General features: G+C 35.5%; 1 protein-coding gene across 1 annotated transcript in view; it reads left to right on the top strand.

Annotated features, from left to right (window-relative positions):
- Positions 1 to 5,520, top strand: part of LOC150081365 (uncharacterized) — a 46,793-nt gene extending 41,273 nt beyond the window's left edge. The window contains exon 5 of the mRNA XM_090379215.1: positions 4,623 to 5,520. Coding sequence (XP_090235341.1) covers positions 4,623 to 5,332 — 710 coding nt within the window. The 3' untranslated portion in view covers positions 5,333 to 5,520. The remainder of the gene's footprint in view (positions 1 to 4,622) is intronic.
- Positions 5,521 to 17,093: the final 11,573 nt, after the last annotated feature.

The following is a 17,093-nucleotide window of genomic DNA, read 5'->3' as shown; positions in this document are numbered from 1 at the left end:
TTTAATTCCATCACTGGTCGATTTTGGCTGTGGAATGACAAAACTGGTTCTTGGAGGAAAAAACATGTATCTGCCACCCAAGACTGCCTAAGCTAACCATGCCATAAGGCCACTCCTAAACAGTATAGGAGGAAATTAGTTACAGACACTATACCATTGGGGCTTAGCATGTTTTGAAAGGCTGGTTGCAGTGAAATGGAAAGACCTTATGCCATGACCAGACCAATTATACCCTTGTAAATGAGTTCCTGTCCCAAAAAAAAAAAAAAAAAAATGATCTTGCAGTATAAAAAACTCAAATTTTGGGGTAGAAACCCCCAAAGTTCAGTAGAAAATCTACATAATCTTACTAGAGGCCAACTAACTTATCTGTGTTCTTGAAATAACTCATAAAAGTCCTCTTAATCTTTAACCAGTGATGTAGTAGAGTGACTATTGACAAACAAGATTCCATTTTCGTTCAATATCAAGAAATAATGCCATTGCAAACTGTCATCGATAAACATAGTTAAGCATATAAATTCTAATCCTGACAAACACCATGCCTTCTATATACTCTGTTATTTAAAAAAAATATTTTTAAACAAAAAATTTTGTTTTCAAAACAAAAGCTGAAAAGTTCTTGTACCTGAGGAAGGCTGAAATTTTGTGATTTTGTTGAGATCGCCAGATAATTATAAAATATTGGATAGAAACAGCCATTGTTGTTGTTGTAGGGTTTTAGCAACATCAGCGACTAAGGCCATATTGACCCATATATAATGTCTATAAATTGTATGTGTTCTGTGGTTGATTTTCAGTTTGCTGGATGACAAACCTGAGTTTCCAGGAGGAAAAACCATGCTACCCTCGGCTGAGACTGGCTAACTAAGCTATGTTGTGAAAAACACCCACAAAAATTCCCCACGTCATCGACAGGATTCGAACTATAATCTTTTCCACTCAGTTTGGGGAGGATGGCGATCCTACCAACTGTGCCATCCAAAACAACTGTTATCTGAAAACTATTTCATTGCTGGTCCATAAAGGTATAATTTTCAGATAAATTCCTTGTAATAGTAAGCAGATATACTTCACCATTTGGATTATATTTTATGAAATATTATTATTAGCCATATGGTACAAGGAAGCCTGAGGCTTATGCTGCACCAGCCAAAAAAAAAAAAATTTCTGACTAACCCAAAGAGAGAGAGAGAAAAGTAGAAGGGAATCACCAAGAAAGAGAAGAATGATGATATCCAGCTCAGGACCCTGGGTGTGCCAAGCCCATACTCGCCAGATGTCAGCCCCTGAGGATATGTTTTTATAGAGGCTTGTTGTGTCAATAGAAACAATCCTCAGTTCTTTCTCCAAACAGAAAATATATGGGCTCCACATAACCTAACAACTTCCTTTGTTGTAGCATTGTATGTTTTTTCCATCCCTGATCATCAAAAATCATGTTCACGTGCAATTGTTTTTTTGTCCTTCCCTTTAATTTTTAATCTCCCTAATGTGGGGCAGAAAAATGTGAAAGATATGTTAGGTCCACAACTGCAGAAGTATAAAATAACTAAAACAAAAGATTTGAGAGAAAGAAAGGAACTACTTATTTTGTTTATGGTCTGGAGAGGGTTAACAGTGCATTATAAAATATTCTCTGTGGATGTTCGATAGTGTACTATCATAGAAATATTATGATCTTGTTTTTATTAAGGATTCGTCTGATAATAAAAGTTCTCAAGTAGAGAAATCATTCGCAGGAAGTTACCACAGTGGAATATAACTGATATGGAGATGCTGATACTAAAGAAAAAGCTATAACAAAGAGTAAAAGGAATGGTTAAAATTTTTGTGAGCAGAATTGTGGTGGTCTTTGGTATATTTGAATTATAAAATTGGTAAATCTAAAATATAAGTCTTAGCGGCTCCTTTTATACACCTTAAAGAGAGCACTTTTGACCTAAATCAAAGTGGATGAGTAAGAACTGGCAAACTTAGTAAATGAAGAGAAAGTTGCATCAGATGAGGAGTTGATGAGATTTATTCAGTGATACCAAAAGAAGCAGCAAGATTGGTTGTCAAACCTTTATTCCTTATAATTGCAAGTAGGGAAGTCCCTAAAAATCGGCAATGTACTATTGTCTCTCCAGTTTAAAAAGATGGGCCTAAGGGCAAAATAAGTAACTATAGACTTAACCATTTAACTTCTTCAGCAGAAAAAATTGTGTAGTCTGTGATCGAGGATGTATGTAGGAGCAATCGAGCAAGAACAAAATTATATAGGAAATGGAACAAGTTAGTTTGTTAAAGGAAAATCATGTCTAGCCAATTCAAGTAAGCCACTGTGGGGTTATCACAAAAGAAACTGGACAAGAAATAAATTTGCAAGGAAATATTTAGATTTTAGTTTGAGAAAATAATGCTACTCGGCATTGTTTTTCCTGTCTTTAACTTTCTCGGGATACTTCTGCCCCTCCTGGGCTTATGCTCGCTTTAGAAATGGCTGCTTTATTCATGAGCTGGCCTGGTGGTAGTGCCAAATAGCTCGAAAACCAGTCACAGCAGTGCCTTCAAGTTTTTCATGACCAATTTGGTTTGTTTGTTTGTTGTTTGGTTTTTAGGAGCATTAGCAACTAAGGCCATACTGCTCCAGGATATGCGGTGGTCATTCCCTGACCTTTCCGCATCCTCCGTATTTGGTGGTGACGGGCTCGAACCCCGGTCTAATCAAGAAGCGTGTGCTACGCACTGCTGCTCCTTCCCACCTGGCTACGGAGGCGCCTACCGATTTGGTAACTTTAGGTCGACTTCAGGATAATGTAGTTGTTTTTAATGATTGTATGGGGCACACCATACGAGTGTAATAGTTTACAAATTTTAAAAATTAAAATAGAATGATTATTCTTGTTTTTGTTTGTATTTTTACTATAATACTAAAATTTGTTTTCAGCTGTAAATTATAAGAAACCAAATGAGATTGCTTGTTTCGGGATTTATTAGGCACATTGGCAACTATGGCCATAGTGCACCAACCAAATGAGAAATTCTCTGATGAAAGGCTTTTTTTTGTTTTCAGCTTCTATAATACAGTTGTAGTTTTTTTTTTATTTCAAAATGTATTTGGTTATGCATTCATTGGTCATTACAAAATATATTAAAATAACTGTGTACAATGCAATCCAACCTGTGTGGAAAATTTCTTCTATGTTGTGATTAAAGGAAATGTTTTTAAAATTAGTATATCCAAAATGTAAAGGCTTTATTCCTATTTAGTTAATTATTTATTTCTAAAAAGTTCAAGTTCAAATTTCAGATTTTTGCTTTAATGTCACTCATATTCATATACAAGGGATTTCAATTAAAAGGCACCGGGGTCTATCTCACTTATTTTTAGGTTTATCTATTCATCGTTGGACCTTTTTTTATGATATTTGAGCTGAAATTTTGGACTCTGTTGTTACAATTGGACTAAAGACCAAATATTAGTTTGGATTTTACAATTAGTAAATTTAAATTTTGCGTAATTGATTGCTTTTTTCTCAAGTATCATTGGTGTACTTCTGAAATGCACGAAAACTGATTTTATGTAAAGAAAAATTAATAAATAAAATAATAATGCAATGGCTGTAGTGAGAGTAGATGCAGCACAACTGCAATCGCATAGCCGCGCAGCTAAACATGCATACTGGAGAGTGAACATTCCATGCAGCCATTGTTTCTCTCCCTGCTTCAAATAAACTTGTCTTGCATTCATTTCAGAAGTACACCAATGATGTTTTTAGACTAAACTGATGAAGGAGAATTTTCCCATTAAGAAAAAAGAAATGGATTAGGTAATTTAAATTTAGAAATTGTAAAATCTGAATGATAATACTTAGTCCAATTATAAAACCTGATTGAAATATTTCAGCTCAAATAGGATGAAAAAGGCCAAGACAACAAATGGTCTAAAACCTAAAAATGAGCAAGGTAGATCCCAATGCCTTTTAATTGAAACACCCTGTATATGTATTTGTGCATGAAAGTAATGTTCACAAGCTTATTAGCATGTTGCATGGGCTATAAATTCCAGAATAACGCACAAGAGAAAGCCCTACTCATTCTGTCTATCATCGCCTAACTGCAGCCTTGATTGAAAAGGACTTTAGAAATTTCTCCAGTTGACAGGAATCAAACTCAAACCTCTCCATATAAATGGCGGATGGCAATATATCATGCTGACTAAGCCACAGAGAACTAATACATTTTTACAACTAATGTAATCAGAATATGTTCCCTTCTAAAAAAAATTAGGTTAATATATACAAGGAGGTACCCTTCTGATTGATTGTTGCAAGTAGCAGCGATTGATATGCCTAATATGCTGTGGTTAGTCTTAGGGTGTTTATCCTCCTCTTGCTGCTATTTTAAAATCAGAAAATGAGTTCCCGATTTTAAAACAGGAGTATTCTGTACAAAAAAAAAATAATCAAAAATAAAAAAATTAATTTTAGAAACTAGCATAAACTGCTTATTTTTAGTTAAAATTTAATGCAGATATAGGTGTATAAATGATTAAAAAATAGTTTGCTCAGTAAAAACTACATTTAACTCTCTTAGTATTTCAGCCAGTTTATTTTCTTTTTTTTTTCTAATCCTAGCTGATCATGGTGTAGCATCTGGATCCCTTCATGCAGCCAGTGAACATGGACCATCGTCATTAGCATTAAGATCACTGCTGGATAGCCTTGGACAAACAAAATCAGAAAATGCATCTGTGTGTCGACTTCCTGGTGTCACCACTTCTAACCATCACTTAACAGATCATTTGAGTGATAACAAAATGTCCAATATTACTGGAATACTGCAACCTCCTAGAACTACCATGTCTTTACTTTCTGGAGGTGTATCTTCCTTATCAGCAAGTCATGCAGGATACGGACTGCTTGGCTCTCACGGATATTACAGTAATAATACTGGAAGTACTTCTGGACCAGGAATGTATCTTGGACCACCCATTGTTCCACCATCTATTCTCTACCCGCAACTTTACACTAGTGTGTCTCAGTCTTCACTTTCATCATCCCTCAACCTTCTGGGCAGTGAATTAAGATCTGCTGTCGATGCTACGTTAGCATCCCAGCAACAACAGCAACAATGCAGTGATCATCTACTTCCCATCATGAACAACGAAACCATTCCCCATGACATTTCAAATCTCAGTTCTCGACTGCTGCATTCAGATACTCACATCAGCGGAACCTCTCATTCAAGCCTTGTACAATCATCTAACAGCAGTCTCGATGTTTTAAGATTGAACACATCATCTGGCGTCGGACCATCAGAATCATCAGTTTGGAGACCTTACTAAAAGCAAAAACTCTGCCCAGTTATTCATTTGTTTCTTCATGCAGGCCATTTCCATAACTGTTTTAAACAGTAGTAGAAACATTTGTGATTTCGCAACAGTAGTCAATTGTACAAAATTTCGTACCAGAAATGGAAAGAACGAACTCGAGGAAAGAAAATCACTATTGATTTTGTCGGCAGTGAAAACAAAGAATATTTAAAAATATTTTAACATTTATGTGCAAGATTGTTTTTGAGAAATAGTTTTAAAATAAATATTAATTACTAGTTAGCAAGTTTGGTATCAAAACTAGGTACTTTTATATTACACAAAATGAAAGTATGTATATAAATAAAAGAAATTAAGACTGGAGTTTAAGTGGGAGTCATTAAAAATAAATAAAATCGCTATTAGGAGAAGAACATCTAATCCAAGATTCTGTTGAGATCATTTTAAGATTAACTCAGTTGAGATCAACTGAGTTAATCTTTGGAGGCACATGGTTTCATCCACCCATCAAGGTTTTTCATCAGCAGTACCAGGGCTGGCACTAACGTTTCTGGTACCCGAGGTAAAACCGTGTATCGGTGCCGAATTCATATCATATCTTAACATGCATACATGTGCAGTAGTGCATCTAGCAGTGCTTATTTTTAACCGGTGCCTGTGGCAAGTGTCTCACTTGCAATACCCCTAGCACTGGACCTGAGCAGTACTGTCAATAAACTCCATTTAGTAAGTTTATCTGTTTGCGGGATGAAAACGCTGGAGACAATCTCTGGGAAACTCAATACCCAAGGCCAAGTTACTGTTGGTTACAGTAATTGCATTGATTTTTAAAAATAAAATCGCAGGCCTCTGACCTGGCATTCATTACACCTTTCCTATAAGTACATAAGTTGAACTCCCATATTAATTTCTTTTATTCATACGTGCTGATAATTTCGTTATCTTCATATAAGCTTAGTAGTTATTAAATAAAGACAAGTATTGTTTTGATACTAAGTTTATTAACCAATAGTTAATATTTATTACAAGCAATTCCAAAAATGGTGTACTCTTTTTTTTCATTTCTTTACATTAACAAACAAATACCAAATTTGTTATCTAATAAACTATTATTATATTGTATTTACTCTTACGAGTATCACAGAATAAGTTCTTATAAGGTAGCTTTTAATGCTTACTAAAATAAGCATATTATTTGGCAACTGTGAAGTTATTTATGCACTTTAATAAAGTGCTTAAAGATTTTTAATAAGGATTAAAAGTGAAATTCAGTTAGACTTAAGAAGTATAAGCACAACACCGTCTGGCTAAAAAGTACAAACTAGAAGAGTAATTTTATTAAAAATGCACAATTGATATATATTTTAACGATTAAAATAGTTTAAACCATTAAAATAACTTCAAATAAGGGTTTTTATTGTATATTAGCAATTGAATATAAGTGAAATTTGGATTTGTTATCGATTAAATTACTTTCGCTTATTAACTATTATCAGATCTGACGATGTTTATAAATATCGTGAAAGTTTCCTTTACATTTCAGACTTTAAACTTGCGAGAATATTTAGGCAACTCACGTGGCTAAAAAACAGAGAGCAAAACTGAACTTGCTAAAATATACAGTTAAATACTCGGTATTTATATTAATGCCTAAAATCTAAACTTTACACAAGTGGCTTTTTAATTTTCATATAAATAAAAAAAGGACAAAAAAAAAAAAAAAAAAGAGGTGTTTTTCATTGCTTATAAGTTGAACTGTGTTTTTGTCACTTTTGCATGTTAATTTTTCATACATATTTCCATTTATTGTTGTGTCTCTTTGAAATTTCTAGTTTCTTTAGGACAGTATAGTTCCATGGTATGAGAAAATAAATGTCTGCCGACCACTGACATTTGCATCTAGCCCAAGAACTAATTGTTGTCACATTTCTGCCATGATTTAAACTATTCTTAGTTTACACGTGACAAAAGCAATCTAGTAATAAAATGGTTATTGTTAATACCTTGTCCAGAGTTTTCTTTCTATTAAATGAATATAATTAAACATGTTGCAATAAATTATTTTTACACACAAATATGCAATGAAAAATAGTGCCCTCAAAAATGCTGGTTGTTTGGTGTGAGCTAAGTGGAAAGGTAATTAAGGCTATGAGGGATCAGTATACAGTCAAACTAGATTATAATGTTACCAAGGGCACCACGTTTTTTATCAGAGGTTATTTTTAGTTTAGAGAGAAATTACAGAATTGTGCCTTGTTATTATTGAAGGAAAACAGTAACGTGGTCAAATGAAGAAAATTTTAATGAAAGTTGAGCAAATTAGTAGTACTCTATCCCGAGAAGTGAGTTTGTGAAATTGTCAAATTAACTACTGAATTGACCAGAATCTCGAGCTTCGGAAGCTTCAGAAAGTGACGAAAGAAAAAGAGAAAAGGCAAATTGTTGATCCCACCAAGGAAGCTGCCAGAATGAAGTTGCATTACCAATCGACTAACATGATACTACATGATGATTTCACAAAATCAGCCATGCAAAGAAAAGTCTGCCCTACTTTTTATTTCTTGCAGTGTACATTCTACAATAACTCACTTTCTGATGAGTTACCAGCGAGCTTGTTATCATGAGAAGCAGTACATTATTTACTGTGTGATCCCAGCTTTGTAATCCTGGGACTGCTGTTATCTGGAGTAATCATCAAAAAAGAAAGAAAAAAGTACAGTATCAGAGACACACTATACAATAGAGGTATTATATGGAATACAATAATGATACACAGATGCTCGTGTGGCATCTGGTAGATGCAATGTGGACATTTGCATTTTTGTCGGCTGTTTAGTGCTCTGTGGGCAGGAACAAGCCATCCCGAGGGTGCCAGGAGTGCAATGCATCCAGGAGCCAACGTTCATGGGGCCCCTGAAAACCTGAAACTTACAAGCACATATGAAGAAAATTTTATTTCAATTTGCACCCAGGCACCATATTCCCTAGGAACTCCCCTGTCTGTGGGAATGGAAATTACCTAGAAGAAAGACGGTCACCTTTACTCTCCTGGTATCCGAAAGACAATGCTGGAATGAAAATATTTTTCATGCCTTTTGTGAAAAAAAATCTTAAAACAAAAAATAACATGAATAAATAAATAAACTTGTAGTTAAAGAATATAATACCTGAATATTATACAGCAACCAGCCTGGGTGGAGAAACTGAAAATAATTCTTAAATTGGCGTAGAAACAAAATATAATTTTATGCCTATGAGGCTAAAACAAGGGTTCAGTCGGAGCAGGCCTCAAAAGCTGTTGTTGCTATTCCAGTATTCAAGAATAAAATAAACTGTAGAACTGATTCTTCCAATTTGAGAGAGAGAGGAAGATCCAGCAGGCAAAATAGTGATTTTTCATTGCTTTTCTAAACTGCCTTTGAATTTGAAGAATTCAGTGGAGTGTTGAAATTTCAATTTTTACAATTATTGTGCAAATTACCTTTCATTGGAATAAGCATGTGTTTTTTTTTTTTTCAGTTAATTGGTTTGGACTATTTTTTCCATCATACACATGCCATTTTCAAAAAATTATGTTTTTAACATAGCTTATAGGTCAGCCTATTTCCAGTTTGTGTGGCTAGCACTGGAAAGCCCGTGAAAATAGAACAGAACTCTAGGAGAAGGGTTATCTGTAGGTAGGGTGTTTTTATTTTTAAAACAAACTAAGGCTGTGAGGTTCCACTATATTTTGTGCATAAATTGCACACTTATGATCAGTTTGCCTGTTTTTCTGAATGAAAAACCAGTTCTGAAGGAACTCTGAAATCGTATTATTAGCCATGTAGTAAAAGGAAGCCACACTTGTGCTACACCACCTTAAAAAAAAAAAAAAAAAAAAAAAAAAAAAAAAATGTAAAGGTAGATAAGAAAATAAGACAAATTATGCACTTCCCTCCTCATGTAGGTAACTATCTGGTTGTCCTTTGAATTTCTACAAATTATCTGCTTCAAATACATACAGAGGTAAATCCCTCTGGTAATCAACAACTCGCTAGCTAAAGGAAAACTTTCTACAATCTAGCCTTAACCTCTTCCCATGTAATTTGAATTTACGGCCCCTAGTTCTGGAATTCTTTAGAACAGTGAAAATGCCATCTTCATTCAGGTCCCTATAAGGTACCTGGTTGCCAAACTCTGTAGCCCACAAAATCTTTCCTCATATGGTTGTTCTTTTTCCAATCTCACCATGAGAGTTGCTCATCTTTAGACCCTTTCAAAAAGTCCGCCTTTTTTTTTTTAGATGAGGTCTCTGCAATTGGACACTATCTCAAAATATGGTCTTACAATTGCTCTATACAGTGAGATCACAACCCCCTATCTGTAGAGGCTATTGTTCAATAAATCATCAATAGGTTTTCCTGGTCACCTGCCTAAACTGCTTGAAGAACTTCCATATCATAACCCCCTGATCCCTTTCTTCTCCTACTATTTTTAATTGAACCCCACTAAGTGTATAAGTTATTTTGGGGTTGAATTCCTTGCATTTTTCTGCATTAAAACATAGCTGCCACTTTTCTGACCATTCCTGTTATCTGAAGGAGTACTGCTTGGCACTGATCATTAATGTCTCTTCCAATCCTCTGAAAATTTTCACATCATTCCCTCTATCCATTCGTCCGTTTATGAAAATTAGAAACAACTGGTCCAAGGACTGATCCTTGGGAGATCCCACATCTTACAGAGGTAAATTTGCTCTTGCACAGAGATAAGCTTGCTATTTTACACTTACATTATACCAATCACAAATCTCACCTGAGACTCAGCCACAGTGTGAAAAAAAAAAAAAACCCAATAAGAATACCTGCAGTCTCAGTGGGATTTGAACTGAGGCTTGTTTGTTGTTTGTTATTTGGTTTTTAGCAGCATTAGCAACTAATGCCATATTGCTCCGGGATATGCGGTGGTCATTCGCTGACCTTTCCGCATCCTCCGTATTTGGTGGTCACGGGCTCGAACCCCGGTCTGATCAAGAAGTGTGTGCTATGCACTGCTGCTCCTGCCCACCTGGCTACGGAGGTGCCTTGAACTGAGGCCTTTTCCCCATAGTGTAGAAGGAAAGTGATCATAACCAATGTGCTACCTACAAGATCCTCAAAGCAGATCTGAGAATTTTAAGTCAGTATGTGCACAACATACTTTATACACTTTTCAATATTTCTGAATTGAAGGCAAGACATTGTAATGTCATGCTTTTTTTAAATATTAATACCGAAAAGTATAAATAATAATTTTTTTTTCATTTTGAGTAATATCACTATAAGAAAGATTACTATCAAGTAAGTTTTTACTACATCAGAACCAACATTATCAGTGTTCTACTCCATCTCTTCTTATATTTGGTGAAGAATTTTAAAAAGGTCTTCTTCCATTGTACATATTTATCTTGAAAAATTTATCATATGCTATTTTATACAAGTAAAAGTGAACAATTTCACCCCAAATCAAGAAAGATAGAATATGCCTGTCAGTTGTATTTAATCACATGGCACAGAATGCACAACAAACAATACAACCTCAGCTCACATCTGGTGAGTATGGGCTTGGCACAACCAGGGTCCTGAGCTGGATATCACCATTCTTCTCCTTTTTAATGATTTCCTTCTACTTCTGACTGACTGACTGACTGTCTGTCTCTCTCTCTCTCTCTCTGTCCTCCCTACCCCAGGATAACTCAGAATTTGTTTTGGCTAATGCAGCATAAGCCTCAGGCTTCCTTGCACTGGTGGTAAAGATGATATAATGGAGGTGTTATCATACTTCTTGGAAGCTAAAAGACTTAGAGCATGTCAGAGAGAGTTCAAACATCCTTGATTTTAATCTTACCTAGGATTTGCAGTACAGCATAAAGGATATAAGAGTACATGAACCAATATCAGATAGTTGCCATAATGTGATAACATGTCCAAAGAAATTCTGGTGATCAAAAGAAAGGGTAAAGGCTTCAATTTTGAGAGGAGAGGACTATAGCAAAATGGTATTTCTTAGACTCTTACTTGAAAGAGATATGCGCTGTGGGATACAAGTGCATTAATGGAAGTTTTTTTAAGGGATTTATCTCGGAAGTTACTAACAGATTCATTCCAGTAGAGAAGAACTGCAAAAGAGGGCAATATCAAATTGGAAGGCAAAAAAGAAACAGAAAAATGCAATGTATAATTAAAGTCAATCATAAAATAGAATGGAAGCATTTCTCTGAGAAGCATTTATTCAAAAAGCTACTGAGATTGAGGATGGGTATAGCCCAGAGTGGATATATATCCAGTCAATGTATCAAACAGTAATGTTAATGTGCATACTGAAAGGCATGGCAACTTGGGGGGGGACACGAGTGAAGTATATAAGGAAGCAATAAAATGAACGAGGAAAATGTATTCTTACCAACAAAAGAGACAAGACAAAAAACCAAGAAACAGAAAAATGCAATGTATAATTAAAGCCTATCATGAAATAACGATTTATAAGTAACAAAACCAACCAGCATTTAACTGAAATAATCTTTATGATTGAAAATGCAGAAAATTCTTTATGATCTAAGAAAATCATACACAACAAATAAATAGTAAAAAGGAGTAATCTTGCTATAAACAGAATGGAATAATTTCTGGGAAGCATTTATTGGAAAAGTTACTTTAGATTGAGGATGGGTATAGCCCAGAGCTTCAAATATTTCTATTTGAAAGATTTCTCCATTTACAGTTCATTGCTTGTAATGCCTACAAGCAATGAACTGTAAATATTATTATTATTAGTCACATGGTGCAAGGAACCCTGAAGCTTATGCTGCACCAGCCAAAAAAAGAAAAAATTTCTGAGTTACCCTGAGAGCGAGAGGGGGGGGAAGGAATCACCAAAAAAGAGAAGAATGATGATATCCAGCTCAAGACCCTACTCACCAGATGTGAGCCCCTTGGGTGTATTTGTAAGGAAATTCCAGTAGAGTATTAACCAGCAAATCATGTAATTATGTAGCTGTAAATTATTATTAATTCATCTACCGAGAATATGCAACACAATATATAGCGAGCCCTCAACATTCATGGGTCATAATATTACCCAAAGGTGCCCACAAACTGTAACTCTGCAAATAGCAAAGGTTAAGGATCTGTGGTAGGGATTGTCTAGTCCATGGGCCACATGTAGTCCACTCCTTCTCATTGTGCAGCCTGTGGCCATGTAGGCAACCTTCAAGTGGTATGCTTCCCTGGAGTTTAAAACTAGCCTATTACAAAAGTCAGTTTCACACTGACTTTTGAAAGTACCTTTTTAACAACACTTATTCAATTTTTCTATATTGCTTTTGCATGTTTTATGTATCTTCCTCAGAATTTTGCAATATTATTACAACCAAATAATACGAATATTATTAGTATTATATAATACAGTAGTTAGTGGGTTTTTGTATTTAATTATTAAATGTTAAAAAAAAAAAATACATACAAATGTAGATAATGACAATTACATTCTATTTTAAAAAATGCAGCATCAGTCAAAAAAAAAAACAAAACAATCCCCTCTAAATGTTTGTCCAGTTCCTCCTTAAATTTATTTAACCTATCAACTTCCACAACAGATGGAAGTTTGTTCCAGCAATTAACCACCCGCTGGCTAAAGGCAAATTTCCACTCATCTATTCTACATCTGTCCTTCCTCAATTTCAATCTATGCCCCCTTAAGTTCGTAATCTGAACAAGTGGAAGAATCCCATCAGAATTCAGCATGCTCAACCCATTCAAGGACTTATACACCTCAATCAGATCACCTCGCAGGTGCCTAGTCTCCAGCCGCTGCAATTTGCAGAACCTAAGCCTCTCTTGGCAAGAGGATCTCTTCATTCCCCTCACCAATCTTGTTGCCTTTCTCTGTACACGTTCAAGCAAATCTACATCCTTTCTAAAATGAGGCCTCCAGATCTGCATGCAGTATAGATCTGGAGGCCTCATTTTAGAAAGGATGTAGATTTATCCATTGTAGCAACTTACCCTTAAAACCATTGTGCTCCAATTTGTACAAGTCTTCCATGCGCAACAGTATCAAAAGCTTTCCTAAAATTCAAGTATATGATATTAAAATTATTTTTTGCATCCAGCTCCTTTGTAACCACATCATAATATCCAATCAATGTGGCTTTCAACCTTTGACAGTTTATTTGCTTCGGCCCCTGGACAAAAAAGATTGAATGCCCATGGTCTATGGGAAAAGAAAGATTATATCATTTTGCAAGATATTTTTGTACAAAATATGTAATAGTAACAGTAATAGTCATACAGCCAAGAAAGCCAGAGGCTTTTGCTGCACTGGCAGAAAAAAAAAAAAAAAAAAATTGAGTAGAAAAGGAAAACAAAAATTATTTGCTTCCCTCCTCACATAGGTAACCATCCAGTTGATCTCTGAATTTATTAAAACTGTCAGCTTCAACTAACTGTGAAGGCAACCTGTTCCAGTGATCAACAACTCACTGACTAAAAGAAAACTTCCTACAATCTAGAATAAACCTCTTCCCCTGTAATTTGAATTTATGCCTACAAATTTTGGACTTCTCTATAACAGTGAAAATTCCATCTTTTTTCATTTTACTAACTCCTCTTGGAGCCTTATAAACTTCAATTAGGTCACCTCTGAGGTGCCCCGTTGCCAAGCACTGTAGCCCACATAATCACGAGGAGTCTTTCCTCATACAGTTGTCCTTTTGCTGATCTCATCATTTGAGTTGTCTGTCACTGGACCCTTTCGAGAAGCTTAGTGTGTTTTTTTCAGATGATATGATGTTTGTTTGTTTTTAGGAGCATTAGCAACTAAGGCCATATTGCTACGGGATATGCGGTGGTCGTTCCCTGACCTTTCCGCATCCTCCGTATTTGGTGGTCACGGGCTCGAACCCCAGTCTAATCAAGAAGCGTGTGCTATGCACTGCTGCTCCTGCCCACCTGGCTACGGAGACACCTTTTTCAGATGAGGTCTCCATACTTGAACACAGTATTCCAAATGTGGCCTTACAATTTACCTTATACAGTGCAACTATGACCCCCCATATCTCTACAGGATAATGTTTGATAAATCGTTGATAGGACACCATGGGCTTTCCTGACTGTCTGTTTATACTGCTCAGAAAACTTTATATCTGCCCGTATTACAACTCCCAGGTCCATTTTTTCCTCTACTGTTTTTAATTCAGCCCCACCAAGTGTGTAATTTATTTTGGGGTTACTATTCCACAAAGTGTAAGGCCTTGCATTTTACTGCATTAAAACACAGCTGCCAATTTTCTGACCATTCTTGCAGCCTGTTCAAGTCATCCTGGAGGAGTGCTGCTTGGTACTGATCATTAGCTACGTTAAATGTTTGATGATTAAATTAAATTTAACTAAACTTAACTAAATCAGATTAAAGTAATTGAACTAAACTTTACATTAAATGTTTTTAATACTGTCTTATAATTTATATATACTAACTGGTCAATGCATAAATAAGCTCTCTTCAGTCTGGGCTGCAGTTGTAAATTGGCCTGTGAAAACACATGCTTGTATGGACATAATATACAATGTGGTCTAAATCACTGCTGTGCTTAAAACCCAATAAAAGCAACTGGCACATCTGGGCAGTGCCCCATAACCTCTCTCAGGCTTCTGGACTCCATTCAAAAGAAAGTGGTTAGGTTAATTAATGACCCATCTCTTACAAATTCTCTTCACTTTCTGTCTCATAAAAATGAGGTTTCTGCTGCATGCCTTTTCTATAGATACTTCCATCGGTAGTTCTTCTGAATTGGCTTCTATAATCCCCCCCCCCCCATCTTTAAAACTGGTCCAAACATGTGCCACAACTTCCCTTTGCATGTATTTCCCAAAAATTACAATCTACAGAAAATAAAGTCTAACATCAACAAGTTATCTTCTTCCATCTTCTCAACCTTCAACCCATGCACAGTACTAAGTACTACAGGTTCTAATACCTTTTATGTTTGGGGTTTTTATTAAAAAAAAAAAAAAAAGGCAGGCAGATGTACACTGAATAAAAATGTAGAGGTTCTCTGATTATGTATTGTACAAATTAACTTAATCTACCTGAAAACGGCAATGGTAAAATGCCAGATTTGCCTTGCAGTAGGAAGTTGAGAGACTGTGTTCTAATTCTGACTCAAGGTGACGATACCTTCATAAAGGAACAAAATTTAACTACATAAAAACCTCTAAAACCCCTTTCACCCCATACATGGAGATGATTTGACCATGTTAAATTTGCCAGCTGTGAATCTGCGCTTTCTACTGGTAGGAATGGTCATGTGGTCACCTGCAGATTTTGGTTTTTGATGCAAAAAAAAAAATTCACATGGCAAATAACATTTAGTTATCTGCCATGTGAATGATTAACTGAAAAGGAAGGCCAGGAAAGGGATCGACTGACAGAGGTTTCAAGACCAATGATGAACAGCTTTGGCAAAGTTTCCTGTAGGTGCATAACAAACATTTACCAAACAAGGTCAGATTCAGCAAATGATCAAGCATCTGACTCACAATTTGCAAAGTATAATCAAAGTTAAAATGGTAGTTAGTCAAAGCGGTTTGCCAAAATCTGGAAAGCAAGGTCCCAAAAACTTAAGTGAAAACCACAATGTTAGTCTGTATATGGATTCCAAAGTTGTGTATCTTTTGAGTATCCCATTCAGATTAAATGTATTCCCATTATGGAGCTAAATATGCTTTTACCAGTTATTTACTAATTACTTTATTTCACCATATTAACCTTAGTAACGGCACAGAAGACAAGAAGAAATGAAATGTGGTAGAGCGTGACAATAGGACTGTAATAATCACATGCACTTCTTCATAAAGGTGAGAAACTGTGAGTGCCTTGTTAACATGTTCGCTGCCACAAATGTGTTCAAAATGTACAAGTGGCATACTGTAACACATATAAGCAGTGATTTTGAAGCGGTCAACCAATGAGTGCTGTAAAAGCACATGAAATTAACTACTCAGTATTGGCACACTGATTGAATGCTTTACAGTAAAGATGGGTGATTGTTTACAGACTTAGTGGAAAGTTTTATTTGTTTTTTGCTGGTGTTGATGTTAGTTTTCATACATGAATAAACTTGTTATAAAATTAAGATTTGTTCTGATTTACTGCTCAGCACAAAAATAAATGTTCACTTTTAGCAATGAATTCCAAACTTAATATTTAGCCATTATGTACAACTTTTCAGAATGCTGGGAAATTTGGAATGTTGATTTTCTTTCAACGTTCCAAAAACTACAGCACATTAAATGACTTGTCTTACATTTAGGTGGCAGCATAAGTGTTAAGGGAAATTCCAATCTGCAGTGACTAGAGTAACTGGGAGAGAAACTTACCAATATGGGGAGACATTTCTTAAACTAGATGATTGTTATTCACACCAGAATGTTATGATAATGTACTAAGGTAAAAAATATTGTGGATCTGATCATCACCAGCACTCTAGATGGTATCACAGGAACCCTTAGCAAGGAATAATCATGGAGTGCTAAGGTGAATGATGACAAGCGAGGCCTTGGTATTTAATAGTATGGGCAGGGATTTCAGTTTGAAGAAAGGGAATTATAGCAGTTTAAGATATACAGTATTTCATGGCCTGCATTAACTAAGGACTGATGAAAACAACTTAAATTCTGCCATGATGAAAGCCACATATTGGCATTAACAGAGTGGCAAATGATGCAATAAAGCAAGCTTATACAGCATCAGCCAAAAA

This window comes from Mastigoproctus giganteus, chromosome 8, assembly GCF_048544385.1.
Source record: "Mastigoproctus giganteus isolate SK-2022 chromosome 8, ASM4854438v1, whole genome shotgun sequence".
NCBI lineage: Eukaryota > Metazoa > Arthropoda > Arachnida > Uropygi > Thelyphonidae > Mastigoproctus > Mastigoproctus giganteus.
The sequence above is the reverse complement of the archived record's forward strand: the minus strand, read 5'-3'. Positions and strand labels throughout refer to the sequence as shown.